This window comes from Rhagoletis zephyria, unplaced genomic scaffold (assembly GCF_001687245.7).
Source record: "Rhagoletis zephyria isolate East Lansing unplaced genomic scaffold, Rhagoletis_zephyria_1.1 Rzeph_scaffold_00256, whole genome shotgun sequence".
NCBI classification, from domain to species: domain Eukaryota; kingdom Metazoa; phylum Arthropoda; class Insecta; order Diptera; family Tephritidae; genus Rhagoletis; species Rhagoletis zephyria.
In genome coordinates, this window is record NW_016157340.1 from 127,406 (window position 1) to 141,848 (window position 14,443).

Below are 14,443 nucleotides of genomic sequence, written 5' to 3' on the forward strand. Positions count from 1 at the left end.
CTTTTAGCATTTTTGACGTTTGCAAGATATTTAATTTTAAAATTTGAAACTCAATCTCACACACATATCCTCATTTTCAATCCCTTACAACAACAATTTTGAACAATTTCTTCTTTTTATTCTCAATTTTATATTATTTTAAAATGCTGGCAAACTTAAAAAAAAAATCATCAAATCATCAAAATCAAGAAAACGGCGTCTGACAGCATTAAATACATTTATTTTTGCTAGTTTTTATACCTACTTAAAGTAAGATTTCCAGGTAAACAAAAAGTTCACGATAATAGCTATTCAAAGAATTCAAATTAACGTGTTTTCAGTCTCATCCCCTCAATCGGTAATACCACGGTCACAGATATCACATATAAAATTTGGTCCCGATTGGAGACTCTTAAGTCGTGTCGCACAGGGGCAAAGTACAGATTCTTCTATAGAGATAAAAAGAAATTTAAATGATTTTTTTTTTCATCTAATACCCAAAATCCATACTACCATAGTCGAAAATATCACATATAAATTTTGGTCCCGATTGGAGTCGGTTAAGGTGTATCGCAAATGGGTCAAAAGCCAGATGCCTATATGAACTCAAAAAATTTAAAAAAAATTTTTTTTTATTTAATACCCGAAATCGATACCACTAAAGTCGAGAATATCACATATAAATTTTGGTCCCGATTGGAGTCGGTTAAGACGTCTTCGTAGGGTTATCTGAACTTTGCCCCCTGTGCGACACGCCTTAACCGACTTCAATCGGGACCAAAATTTATATCGTCGTTTAAAGTACAATCCCGCGTATCGTCATTCTGCAAAACCGCGTAACTGACATTGGCTGCCAAAAATTGGATTTGCTCACACAAGCTCTTGGCTCAATCCTTATCTATTCGTCCTGAAATATACTAGCCAGAAGTGCTGTTGCTTTATAAAAAAGAGAAAAATTTTGAAATATGAGTGTTTTTACTCTCTAGAAAATAATTTATGCAACCTCACATACGCGGTTTTGCATTTTGTTGATACGCGGTTTTGTACTTTAAACGACGATATGTGATATCGTCGACAATGGTACTATCGATTTTGGGTATCAGATGAAAAAATAATAATTTTAATTTTTTGAGGCTCCATAGAAGAATCTGAACTTTGCCCCCTGTGCGGCACGCTTTAACCGCCTCCAATCGGGACCAAAGTTTATATGTGATATCTTCGACTATAGTAGCATCGACGTAGGCGGTGAGGCTTAAGACATCTGATGTAAAAATTTGCTTCCTACATTTAAGGACCTCCCTAATGTGCTTTTTACCTGACCCACCAACCGACATGTATTTCGACACGCTGAATCCGAATCTGAGTCCCGTTTGACTTCAAAATTTCGAGTGAATTCCGAAAAACCGAAAAAATGGCAAAAAAATCGCATACTTAGTAATTTTAATAAAGCCTTCGTAGTAAATGACATGAAAAATCGTAGCAGAAAATAAAATTCCATCGTAGATTTTTTATACATCGCTCATTTGCATACATAAAGCATAGTTCACTCAAAATCGGTACGCATGAAATGGGTTATATCTTTTTCATAGATTTTCAGAAAATAATATTTAATATGTTAAAATAAAGGGAAAATATTCCGTTATAGATACATGTTAGCGAAAGTTTCATATTTTGCTTGGATAAATAAATAAGATACAATTTCTTTGATAATAATAAAATTTTTCTGAACACCCGTTCTAGAGACTTGTGTAGTCAACTTGCTCTACTAAACTATCTTTAGTTTATGTTTTTCCACAGCTCGCATATCTCTACTAATTTTGTTTTAAATAAATACCATGTATTTTTCGATTTGACTTAAATAGATCATATTCGTAAATTGATGACTTCCAGAACTTTATTCAAATCATTGGCTTCAAACCGATTTAAAGTTACCTGTGAATAATTAGTTTTCATAAAAACCAACCAACACTTTACAAAAGGTCCAAAGTAAATGACACAATGAAATAACACTTTGTGCAAGCGCTCCTTCCAGCATATTTCTGGGGTCATATGACCCATTGTGGTGTCTGATCGAGTTTTAACGAGACTACCTCGATTCTCTTGTTATTTCATAGCCCTTTGACAACTGTGTCAACTTTTATAGATTTAGTTGTAAGAGGATATCACCCTGTTTCTTTTTAGCTTAAAACTTTTAACGTGGGAGTTGACCGAAGTCCAGTTATAAACATGTTTTATTAGTCACTATTAGAAAATACCACATTTGGTGGGAACATTCGGGGTAAAGTAAACGGGTGCGGTTTTTGTTATAAAATGTATTTAATCTAACAGAATTTTATATATTATAACTCGATAAGGTTTAAGTCTTGCCATAGCTTGCATTCGCTGAACTGTGGATAATTGTTTTCCAATTCTCTCACGCGATCTTCTCCTGATAAGTCGTTTTTTTCGTAATTGAGGTAAAGAGCCTTATCCTTTAGCTGGTGCGAAATGATGTTTTTTAACCAACTTCCAAAAAAGGAGGAGGTTATCAGTTCGTCGGAATATTTTTTTTTTTTTTTTTTTTTTTTATGTATGTTACCGCATAACTTTGGACCACGTCAACCGATTTCGATAATTCTTTTTGCAAGGAAGGTAGTGTCTCAGAGGTGGTCCCATACTAATCTGGTTAAGATCCGATCAGCGGATCATGAGATATATATATATATATATTTTTTTTTATATGAGAGTTGAAGTCGGTTTTTTTTTTTTTAAATTACTAGTTAATGATTCCCTTACCCCGTTAGTTTAAGCAGAAGGAATCTATTCATTGATTTTTGGAGGATAATTATAAGTTTTTGCCATATATCGGATTTTCTACGAATTTGTTCAACATTATTTTTTGAGCATCAACTTCCAACGCGAATAAAACTGTCAAATAAAAAGCCAGTACTATGAAATTTGAACTTCATAATGGTAGATCTTTTGTCTAACGATCTGCATTGCAATTTTTTAATACATTCCAACAATTGCTGTACAGAAATTGCTAGAACGCGTACCGATTTTGAGTGAACGATGCTTTATATTATGAAGTATATATACATATATACATAAGCAAGGTAAAAAGAAACCTCACGATTAAGCTTGCCTTGGGCTTGGGGCAAAAGCTGCGCGCGGCGGGTTTGCCATTGATTTCTTCGAGATGCGGTTAAAAACTTTGAGATTCTCCGATTTACTGGAAATATGACTTTTTAATTTTCGTGTATGATAAAAAATAACATATTCTTTAAACACGTACATTTGTTATGTAGTAGGCATTTGAATCGCTCATCTAATTATAATATTTTAACAACATTGCCATTGTTAAAACTATTATCGATTCGCAACTGAATTTCAAAGAAAAGTTTCTGATTTATAAATCTGCCTTTACATCCATCAATTTAATCACTTGATATACCTTTAGATACGCAGTGGATACAAATTTGTATAGCGTCTACGGAGTTCAGACAATTGCCGAATGTAATTGGTAAAATTCTGCCAGTAAGCAACCATTTATTTTAAAGGTGTTTGATATAATGGCAAACAGTTGGGCCCATGCAAGAAACAGAATGAGGGTAAAACTGATATTGTCCCAATTTGACAAGCCTACTCACAGTTTACAGTGGTTCGGATCGCAAATCTAGCTGGACGAAACTATTTAAACAAATACTCGTTGATGGATCTTTACACCACTTCTTACCTAGGGGATTTTTGGGTCGCTGATTACGAATCTGAAGTCACTTATCAAAAATTCAAAATGGCGGATCCAATATGGCGGACGGAAATAAAAAAAATCGGTAGATTTGTATGAAACTGGGTATCTGGGGGGTTTCTGGGTCGCTGATTACATATCTAAAGTCATTTACCAAAAATTCAAAATGGCGGATCCAATATGGCGGACGAAAATTTAAAATAATCTGTAGATTTCTACGTAACTGGGTATCTGGGGGTTTTCTGGGTTGCTGATTACGAATCTAAAGTCATTTACTTAATTTACTTTATTTACTTCGGAACGAGCATTTTCATCAGATATTTCTTTCAATTTACCAATCACATAATCACGGACACCTTGTTGTCTTTTAGAAGTTTCAGCAATACTTCTCCAAATGTCAAACAACTCACTTCTTAAGATTTTATTTACCATGACTAAAATTTAATTTAAAATTTAAGATCACAGCAAGAAACACAAATAAATTTCAGAAAATATTTTATAACTGCGCTTAAAGATTTGCATGCCTGTTGTATAATTTTTTAATTTCAGAAAGCAGAAAATTCGCGAGTTACTATTTTTTTTTAACTCTTACATAACCAAAGTTTTTATAACTCCAAGTATTTTTCTGTTTTAACACACAACCATTACCCCCCTTTCATTTAAAAAGTGGAGTTGACTTCTATGAGGATTTCACGAGGATAATCCTATAATAACTACCTACAATTTCTAGCATGGTATTGTGATACATACGATATATGTATGTACATATGTATGTACGTATGTAATATAGAAAGGCCCTAACTCATTCTATTTCGAAACTCAGCTCTGTGCAACAGTCGGTAGATTACTCACTAAAGGCTTAATCGAATTTGAAACTGTGTTTATAGAAAACTAGTGTAAGAAAAAAATTCAACCGAAGAACTTTAGTTTATATAAAGTTTTATAACTACGTGGTAAAGAAACAAACATGTTAGATAGGGCCTTTCTATACAGGGCTGCCAACTGTACTTAGCTATGAAGTGCTATATTGAGGATAAAAAAGTGCCAAAATGTGCCAAATAGAAAAATAAAAGTGACAAATAAGGTGCCATTCTTTTTAATGCACCCCATTTAGCATTGAAATTAGAAACACATTCCTAAAACAAAAGACCAATGCCAAAGTAGGATAAAACAGTTTTATATGTATACTATAGAAATTAGAAAATTTTAGTTGAGAAAAAGAAGTACACGCAAAGGACTTCCCAAAAATGTATTGAAATATTTCTATTTTTCAAAAGTGCCAATTTGGCACTTTATGCCAAATTGAAAAATTAAGTGCCATTTGAAGTAAAATAGGGCCAAAAATGGCACGATTTGAGCCAATTTGGCAGCCCTGTTTCTATATTAAGGCAATGATACGTAAATATGTATGCATGTTTATGCGAACCAGTTAAATTGAAATACATTCTTTTAAATTTATTCTGTACATCAAATGTGCATACATATGTACATACATACATAAATACATTACATATATATGCATATGGATGCGAGTACTACGTACAAATAAGTGAATGCCCTTCTAACTACATATGAATATGTTTCAATTTAGTTTATTTTTTCTCACAACACACATTTTAGGTCTCTTCAATTATTCGCTGACGCACACACACATATGCACATTTCCGTATATAAAAACAAGCTGCCTTATCCATATTTCAACCCATTCATTCATATGTCAATTCAGTTTCTTTACTCTGCCATTGTACCGGCGCATCGCTTATGATGATGATGGAGACAATGATTACGTTGTTGCTGCTATTAACGTTGTTATTAAAGATGGTCGGGTGTTTGCGGTGCCGGCAGTGGGTAGTTGAATTTTTAAATAGGGAACGAAACGAGCACAAATGGAATTTTAAAATTTCTGTATAAATAATTGATATTTTGAAAGCCACCAAAGTAATGAAACCACGAAGAAACGCAAACGTCGATGGAAACGCCAAAGTTGAAGTCGAAATCGCTCAAAGCGGTCGCACCAAGTCGCCGAGTAAACGTAGTACATATGTACATACTCATAGAAGAAAACGGAATATGGAATATGGAATAATAGCAACAATGAAATATTGCATTAAACGAGTAAATAGTTATTGTGTGTATCACATAGTTTTATAATTTGTTGGTTGGTTGGGCTTGTGTGACTAGACTTCTCACACTCGTTCATACCTATGAATTAAGTATTTGTACAATTTTCATTGTGCCTCCGCCGCTCCTAGTCTACACTAGGTAGGTTCCAACGAACGCTGCTTAAAATACTTATATTTGTTGTTTACGTCTTGCCGCTCCACTTTACTTACATATGCGCTCTTTCTCTGCACTGCCAGCCGCTCTAGCTAGTTTCTTTGTAATTCTTATTATTATTATGATGATTTTTGTGTTTTTTTCTACGAGTATTACTTCTTGTTCGTATTTTATTTTCTTTCCCCATTTGCCTTTTATTACAGTTTATGTATGTATGTATGTATGCATATGTACTTATGTTGTTGTTGTTCAAAGTTTTGTTTGTTGTGCTTGTTTTTGTATATTCACGTATATTTATTAAAAAGTTTTCATGTTCTCTACTTTTCCAGTTTTAGAGTCAGAGTCAGAGTCGGCCGGTACGTTGATTGGTTTGGTTCGTTGCGTTTTCGGATTGCTCTGAATGAATTGGATTGACTTGAATCGAATTGGAAGTTGATCAAAACGGATCAGATCGCCATGGATTACTTAATTATTCATCATACATACTAAGTATGTAAAGTGCGTAAAATATTTTTAGGTGGCAAAGTGTTTGTAATACATATGTATGTACATATAACGTGCTTATGATGTGATATGTACAAATGTACATAAAGTACAACTATAGTATGAAAACGCTTTATAAAAGGAAGTAAATGTGCCATTAAACAATTTCGGTGTAAATCACTTGATGTGTAATTGAACATTTTCGACTGCTTATCAATCGCCCGCAGTAGTGACGTATGTATGTACATCGGACCGCATTCCGCTCACCTTATACCTATACGCATACAAATGAATAGAAACACGCAATATGCACATACATACATTTTGAAGTATAAACACACACGCGCCCATCCACCCACCAGCGCGACCAGTTTGGTAAACGAATATTTGTGACGTCGCCGTTGACTGTCTCGTCGCTGTGACTCGTGAGTGCGAACGCGTCAACCCCATGCAAACGCCCATGCAAAGAACCTACACCTATACAAACGCATCGGTACGCAACCAAGGTACAATTTATTTGGTGATTCTGTGAGAGCACTCGCGTTTTCCGAACTCTCCCAGCATCTTTGAGACGTCGTCGACGCTTACAAATTAGAAGAAGCGGCGGCGGCAAGGCAAGAATACCCGAAGATAGCAGTAAACAGACGCGGCAAGTCGTAATACCTTCATTTAACGTACAAAGTGGGGATATACATAAATACATGTATGCAGTTGCAGTGCAACAGATTCGCGAAGTTGTGTCTTCTAGCAGCTAGCATCATCATTCCCTTTCCTCGTTCTCGTTGACGTTGCGGTTGTTTGTATTGTTTTTGTTGTGGAATCAAGATACCGGAGGGGCGCGACGTTTAAACTGTCGCAAATGCTGCTGTGGTCGTCTCCTGCTGCAAAATGGAAGCAAACAATATGCAACTTTGCCGCATCTGCATCTCAGCGAATGTGGGCTGCACGCAAATGATTTCGATATTTGGCGAAGATTCGCTGTGGCAAAAAATCACTACATTGGCCGATGTTAAGGTATTTAAATGCAGATATTCAAATTCATCACATCTATGTACATACATCCATACATACATATGTGCATTCTTGCACACATATATACATGTGCATGACTACATGCATGGCTGATGCAGTGTGCAGATATAACTAATATGTAGGTACTTACAGTGGTGACCAAAATATATGGAACTACTTAAATACTACATAAATACAGTTTTATTTATAAAAAAACTTGAAAAATGATCGCAAAAATTTATACACACAATGTATACGGTGCACATAGGGACGAATTGACAATATGTACATATTTGATAGATTTCAATGAAATTTGGTATTTAGGGATTTTCATCATCACTGATCTCGAATATTAAATTAAATTTCCAAAATTCGCAATGGCGGATGCAATATGGCGGACGATTTCTTAAAAAATGTCTATGTTTTTATGAAGCTTGGTGTCCAGAGATTTTCGTCGTCACTGATTTCGAAATTGATATTAAATTTTCAAAAATCAAAATGGCGGATCCAATATGGCGGACGGTTTCTTCAAAAATGTATACATTTTTATGAATGGTATTTACTCCATATGTATTTGACAGATTTCAATGAAATTTGGTAATTAGGGATTTTCGTCGTCACTGAATTCGAATATTAAATTAAATTTCCAAAATTCAAAATGGCGGATCCAATATGGCGGACGATTCATTAAAAAATTTATAGCTTGTTATGAAGCTTAGTATCCAGAGCTTTTCGTCATCACTGATTTCGAAATTGATATTTAATTAAAAAAAATCAAAATGGCGGATCCAATATGGCGGACGATTTCCTCACAAATGTATAGATTGTTATGAAGCTTGGTATCCAGAGATCTTGGTCGTCACTGATTTCGAAGTTGATATTATGTCTTCAAAAATTCCAAATGGCGGATCAAATATGGCGTCCCGAACAATAAGCGTTTTACTTTTAATGCAAGGCATTACCTTTAGCACAATTTGAACCCATTTTGAATTTTGAAAATTTAATTTCAATTTCGTAATCAAAGATAACGAGGATCTCTGAATACCAAGTTTCATAACAAACTATGATTTAAAAAAAGTGGTGCGCTAANATTTCGTAATCAAAGATAACGAGGATCTCTGAATACCAAGTTTCATAACATTCATTCATTTTTGAAAATTTAATATCAATTTCGAAACCAGTGACGACGAAAATCTCTGGATACCAAGCTTCATAACAATCTATGCATTTTTTTAAATTNTACCAAGCTTCATAACAATCTATGCATTTTTTAAGATATCTTCCGCCATATTGTATCCGCCATTTTGAATTTTGAAAATTTGATATCAATTTCGAAATCATTGACAACGAAAACCCCTGGATACCAAACTTCATTGAAATCTGTCAAATACATATGGAGTAAACATTTTTGTCCTCCTATATTCTTGAAAAAAAAGGCAATTTATAAAATAGGTATTATACCCATTTTACAAACAACTATATTATTAACAAAAATCGCAAAATAAAGTACATACCTCACGCCCCACTTTCCATGTTGACAAAACTATTAGTTGTTAGTAAGAATAAAATGACAAGCGAAACTATTTTATCATCGCTTCAAACAAAAAATTATTTAATTCGACGCACGATAGAAAACCCAACTTTACGTTTCTGCTAAAGCTGCTGCGTTGCGTTAAAAGTCAAAATTTGTGTGTTATTATTATTATTATTAGTACGTCGGGTATACTCGCGCTGCGACCTAAAAGATCTATTGTGCTAAACCCTGATTGTGGTCACTCCAACCTTAGGCTATTCAAGAAATTAAGCACATTGGAGGGTGCCGTGTTCCAAATCTTGGATGGAGAAGACAATCGTTCCCCAAGGTGCATCAGTCTGCTATTCATGATACGCGGGCAGTCACACAGAATGTGCTCCGAGGTTTCCTCCGCCAGCCCACAGAACCTGCAGTCCGTCTCTACAGAAAGCCCCATTTTGTTTAGATGGTACCTTAACTTGCAGTGTCCTGTCAGGTAGCCTGTAATAGTCCTAAGACCCTCCCGGCTGAGTTCACGGAGTCTTTCTGAGTTCCTCTTGGAAGGAGTTATGAATTTCTTTGATTGTCTCATTCCCTTTGACTTACGCCAGTGGGCAGCAATCTGAGATTCCTCCCAACTCCTAAGTAGTTCTGCAGTGTATCCTATAGATGTACCACAGAAAGGCTCGGGACCATGCATTCGCGTTTGGGCCCCACGTTTTGCGAGATAGTCAGCCCTTTCGTTGCCTTCAAACCCTTCATGCCCAGGGACCCACCACAGCGTAACTCTATTATGGGCTCCTAGGCTATTCAGAAGAGTTTTACAACTGTCCACAAGCCTAGATGTCGTTTTAAATGAGTCTAAGGCCCTTAGTGCTGCCTGGCTATCCGACATAATATTTATTCTGGCCCCGTTTGTCCTTCTCCGAAGACATTCTCGAACACAGACTTCGATTGCGAAGATCTCCGCCTGGAATATGGTTGGGTATGAGCCCATTGGCAGACTTTTCTGGAACCTTGGTCCAAGCACGCCTGCCCCAGTACTCCCGTCTTCCATCTTTGATCCATCGGTATACCATACTTGGGACCCTTTGTCAATCATAGATATTATCGCTTTACAGCAGTCCCTTTCAGGAATTCTGACCTTGTAGGGCTTATCAAAGGATAATTTCGGTAGCATGATATCTGTGAGCTTGATAGCGGGATCATCCAGAAAAGGCTTGAGAACCTCCAAGTGACCCCAAAGATCTCCACTCTTCATGCTGATTACATTGGGCAGCCGTATGGAGCTCCAGCAGGCCTCCTTTTCTATCAGAATAGATAGAGGAGGAATGCCTGTAATTATACCGAGGGCATCCGTTGGACAGGTGCGCATAGCTCCTGTGATGGCCACACAGATCAAGCGGTGTAGCTTGCTCAAGGTGGCACACGCACTTGCTTTCTTTGCTTTTGGCCACCAGGCCAGTGCCGCATATGTGACAACAGGTTTCACGACCGTATTGAAAGACCAATACGTTAGTTTGGGTGATATTCCCAAATTTGTGTGTTACATTGTGGACTGGTTTATAAGGAGGAAAGGTATGTGTGATAAGATTTAAAGACTTTGGTTTTTCAATTTTTGTCGTCGTAATAAGTCATTTTGTCCTTATGTGCGGTGGCGAGAATGTAAATAGGGAAAAGACATTTTAGCAAGTTTTGGCTACTTTTCTTAGTTTAAAAAATGCTTATTATTTTTTTATGAAAATATAACTTACTACTATATATATAAAAAAAAAAACAAGTAAATAAAAAATTAAAAATTTTGTGGAACATTTGTAAAAATTCGACGAATAAATTTTAAACATTTTTATCCGATTTTCTAGAATTATGCAGTTTTGTAGCCCATTAAATTTTAGTATAATAAAGTGCAAGTTTGAAGTAGCTTGAACTTATCGTTGTTTTTTGGCAATTTTTTGTTTGCGCAATTTCTTCCATGAAAAGTAGGTTTAAAAATTTGTTTGTATTGAAAAAAAGGGGAACACCTTCCACAAATAAATTACAGACATGATGTCTGAGACATCAACTATCAAATATAATAAACATTAAATAATCGAAATTAGAATAGCCCTCGAATGTTAAACTCTCGCTTCCCTATTTGTATTTTCGCCACTGTATCTACAGCTTTTTCATATGATTTTTTTTTGAGGGAATTAGTATTGTTTTTTATAATAATAATAATAATAGATTGGCGCTTACACATATGTTAGTGTTTGGCCGAGCTTCTCCTCCAACTTGTGGCGTGCGCCTTGATATTGTCACACAAAGCGGAGGGACCTACAGTTTTACGCCGACTCCGAACGGCGATTGTATTTTTATGAGAAGCTGTTTTTCATGGCAGAAATACACTCGGAGGTTTGCCATTGCCTGCCGAGGGACGACCACTGTTAAGAAAAAAAATTTTTCTAAATTTTTTTTGCGATGTTGTTTTGACCAGGGCTTGAACCCAGGTGCTGGTGAGTGAAGCGCGTACTGCTTACCACTACACCACAGCTAAGTTTCATTAAATTCAACTTAGAATCATTTCATTAAAAAACACTTAACAAATAACTATAAACACCTTGAAAAAAATTGGACAATAATGTTAGACTGCAATATATTGAGAGTACCAGTTTTACAGAATAAAACATTACCAAGGATCATAGAAAGTAAGGATGCTGGCTATGTTTATGGCTCCCTTATATTCTATGTCCTTTTTGGTAACGAAAGTGCTACCACGTTTTACGAAAAATTGTTTTTGGACCATACTACAGGGATACTCTTATTAAATTAATAAATAAAACACTGAAAATCAGGATTAAATCGGTACAAATATGAAAAATTGGGACACTATATGTCCCTACTTTAAAAAAATATTCAGCGGGATAATTTTCTCAAAATCGGTACTGTCCCGCCAAAATCGGTATGTATATCATATCAATAGTTCATTTGAGAATGATATTTAGTCGGCTCATTGCAATAAATCTTATACATATATAGGCAATCATGTTTCCTTTACACCCCTTTTACGGCTAAACTATACTTCTAAGGTATAAATAATTATACATCGTTAGAAAGGTATTTTGATGCTGAATCGCAGACAATTTTTAAAATTTCAAGTTAGTTTAACATAAAATCAATTCAAAAGTGCCACCAGTACCAATGCCCCACATGAACATGGTTGGGCCGGAAATGCTTCTTAAACGTATGCTATAATATTGATACTGAATTACAGAAACGTGCTAAGCAGCAGTTTAGGAATAATATGTATTTAGTCCCAGGTTGACCGAGCTTTGCCCGGAGCGCATATACTTTTTAAAGTTTTCAAGATTTGGAAAGCTTTAAAAAAAAATATTTTGAAAAAAAATTGGATTTCGATATCTATTAGGTAAATTTCTTACGCCAAAATTTAGATGGCAACCCTATTCCGAAATACGCTGAAATGAATGCTACGTATCTTGTACTGTGTATACTTAAAAAAAAATGCTGATCGATATTAACAAAATAAAAATTTGTATTACATAGAAGCGTGACAACCCTGATGGAAAATATTTTCTGACCAGAGTGCTCAACAATACCTTTCATTTGATATTCATATTGCGATGTTTTAGATAAATTGTGTAGAATCGAAAATAAGTGGCAACTTTACACTATTATCTTAAGGGATAACATTTTGTATATAGGGAAATCATTGTTTAAGAGCCTTTTCTTGCTACCCATGAATAGTAATATTTTACCTTTTTTTCTAAACAAAAAAATTAATAAATATGTGATTAAAAATAGGTGGTGTTATGCCCGGTTGCGTACCACTTAAAATATAGCCTTACGTGGGGAATTCCCACGACGCATTCTTATATGTCGGCCCTTGCCGTAGCACCAATATTTGGGGTGCTCCCGTGCTGCTGGTATACACTTGCCGCTGCGCGCTGAAGCACCAACACAAATCGTTGCTAAAACGCCACGCATTCCAATCAGCTATTCAAAAGTAAAATCTCACGCCACGTATACTACTTTCGATTGTAAAATAAAAATACTTTTTATAATTTAGTAGGCTTTTTAATAAAATATATTTTATCGCGTGTCCGCTCAAGTTGGAAGTACGAGTTCGAATGAATTTTCCATTCGTTTCTTTATGATAACGTATGTATCTGTGGAACGTGTTTCCTATCAGGGCTACCAACATTACAACGGCGCTGAATTGTGCTGCCGTAATGTTGGTGATGCCACTACAGTGGCAACCCTATTAAAAATATTTTTAAATTAGGGATCTTTAAAATACCTTCCAATTGATACCCATATTATGATGTTTTAATTAATTTGTAACTAATTTAGAATAGGTGGCATCCTTATAAGAGTCTTCTCGGAGATAGTGCCTATTCAGATAACCTTAAAATCTAAAACATTATCTAGGTACAAAATTTCATCAAAATCGTTAGAGCCGTTTCCGAGAACGCTATGGATATATAGATATACAAGAATTGTACATACATGACTAGATTAAGACTCAAACAAGGAAGAAGGTGAAGTTGAGTATGAAGAAGAAGAAAGGGATAAATGCAAATAAAAGTTCAGAAATCTCAACGTAAAGACAAAGAAGAAGGTAAATTTAAATGCTTAATATGCAAATGCAAAGGTGTGGGTGAATATTTAGATAAAGAAAAGAATACAGATAGAAATCTTACTTAAAGTCAAGGAGATGATAAATATAAAAATGAAAAGATAAAAAAAGGCAGAGACAAAAGCAGAGAAAAATAAAAAGATAAAATTGAAGAATAACATGTTATATTGTGTTGTGTTGTATTGTACTGTGTTGTTATATTGTGTTGTGTTGTGTTGTGTTTTGTTGTGTTGTGTTTTGTTGTGTTGTGTTGTGTTGTGTTGTGTTGTGTTGTGTTGTGTTGTGTTGTGTTGTGTTGTGTTGTGTTGTGTTGTGTTGTGTTAAGTTATATTATGTTATGTTATGTTATATTCTGTTATGTTGTTCAACGCATTTCACCTCAACTCCCCTTAATTTAAAACGTTGAATATGCTTGGCGAACACTAGAATCATTTAAAGAACGATAGTTGGTCGGCTCATTGCATGATGAAATGTTCAAAAATTACTATTCGCTTAAATATTTCCACATTTACAATTGAACCTGTCCAAAATATATGCAGCTCCACGTGTTTTTCGAAAGTGACTAACTGCCTATTTTAAAGATTTACTTATGGTTTATAAAACTAGTAAACAATATCTTTATTTTGTAGCAAGTTTTCTAGCTTACCCCCCTATTATGAATTCGTGCGATGCACGATAAACGCTTGCATTATGTTATCTTCTATTACAAATCGATTTTGTCGTATGAAGTCCGATAGTTAGCGTAGCTGATTTGTGCCGGTTCACAATAAAAAGTGAACAAAAGCCACAGCCATTCACAACAATACATCTCCCGGTCGTA

At 35.2% G+C, this 14,443-nt stretch overlaps 1 protein-coding gene across 1 annotated transcript in view; it reads left to right on the top strand.

Annotated features, from left to right (window-relative positions):
• Positions 1 to 14,443, top strand: part of LOC108358443 (uncharacterized) — a 216,119-nt gene that overhangs the window by 93,804 nt on the left and 107,872 nt on the right. The window contains exon 2 of the mRNA XM_017609773.1: positions 6,313 to 7,480. Within this exon, the coding sequence (XP_017465262.1) occupies positions 7,355 to 7,480 (126 nt within the window). The 5' untranslated portion in view covers positions 6,313 to 7,354. The remainder of the gene's footprint in view (positions 1 to 6,312; positions 7,481 to 14,443) is intronic.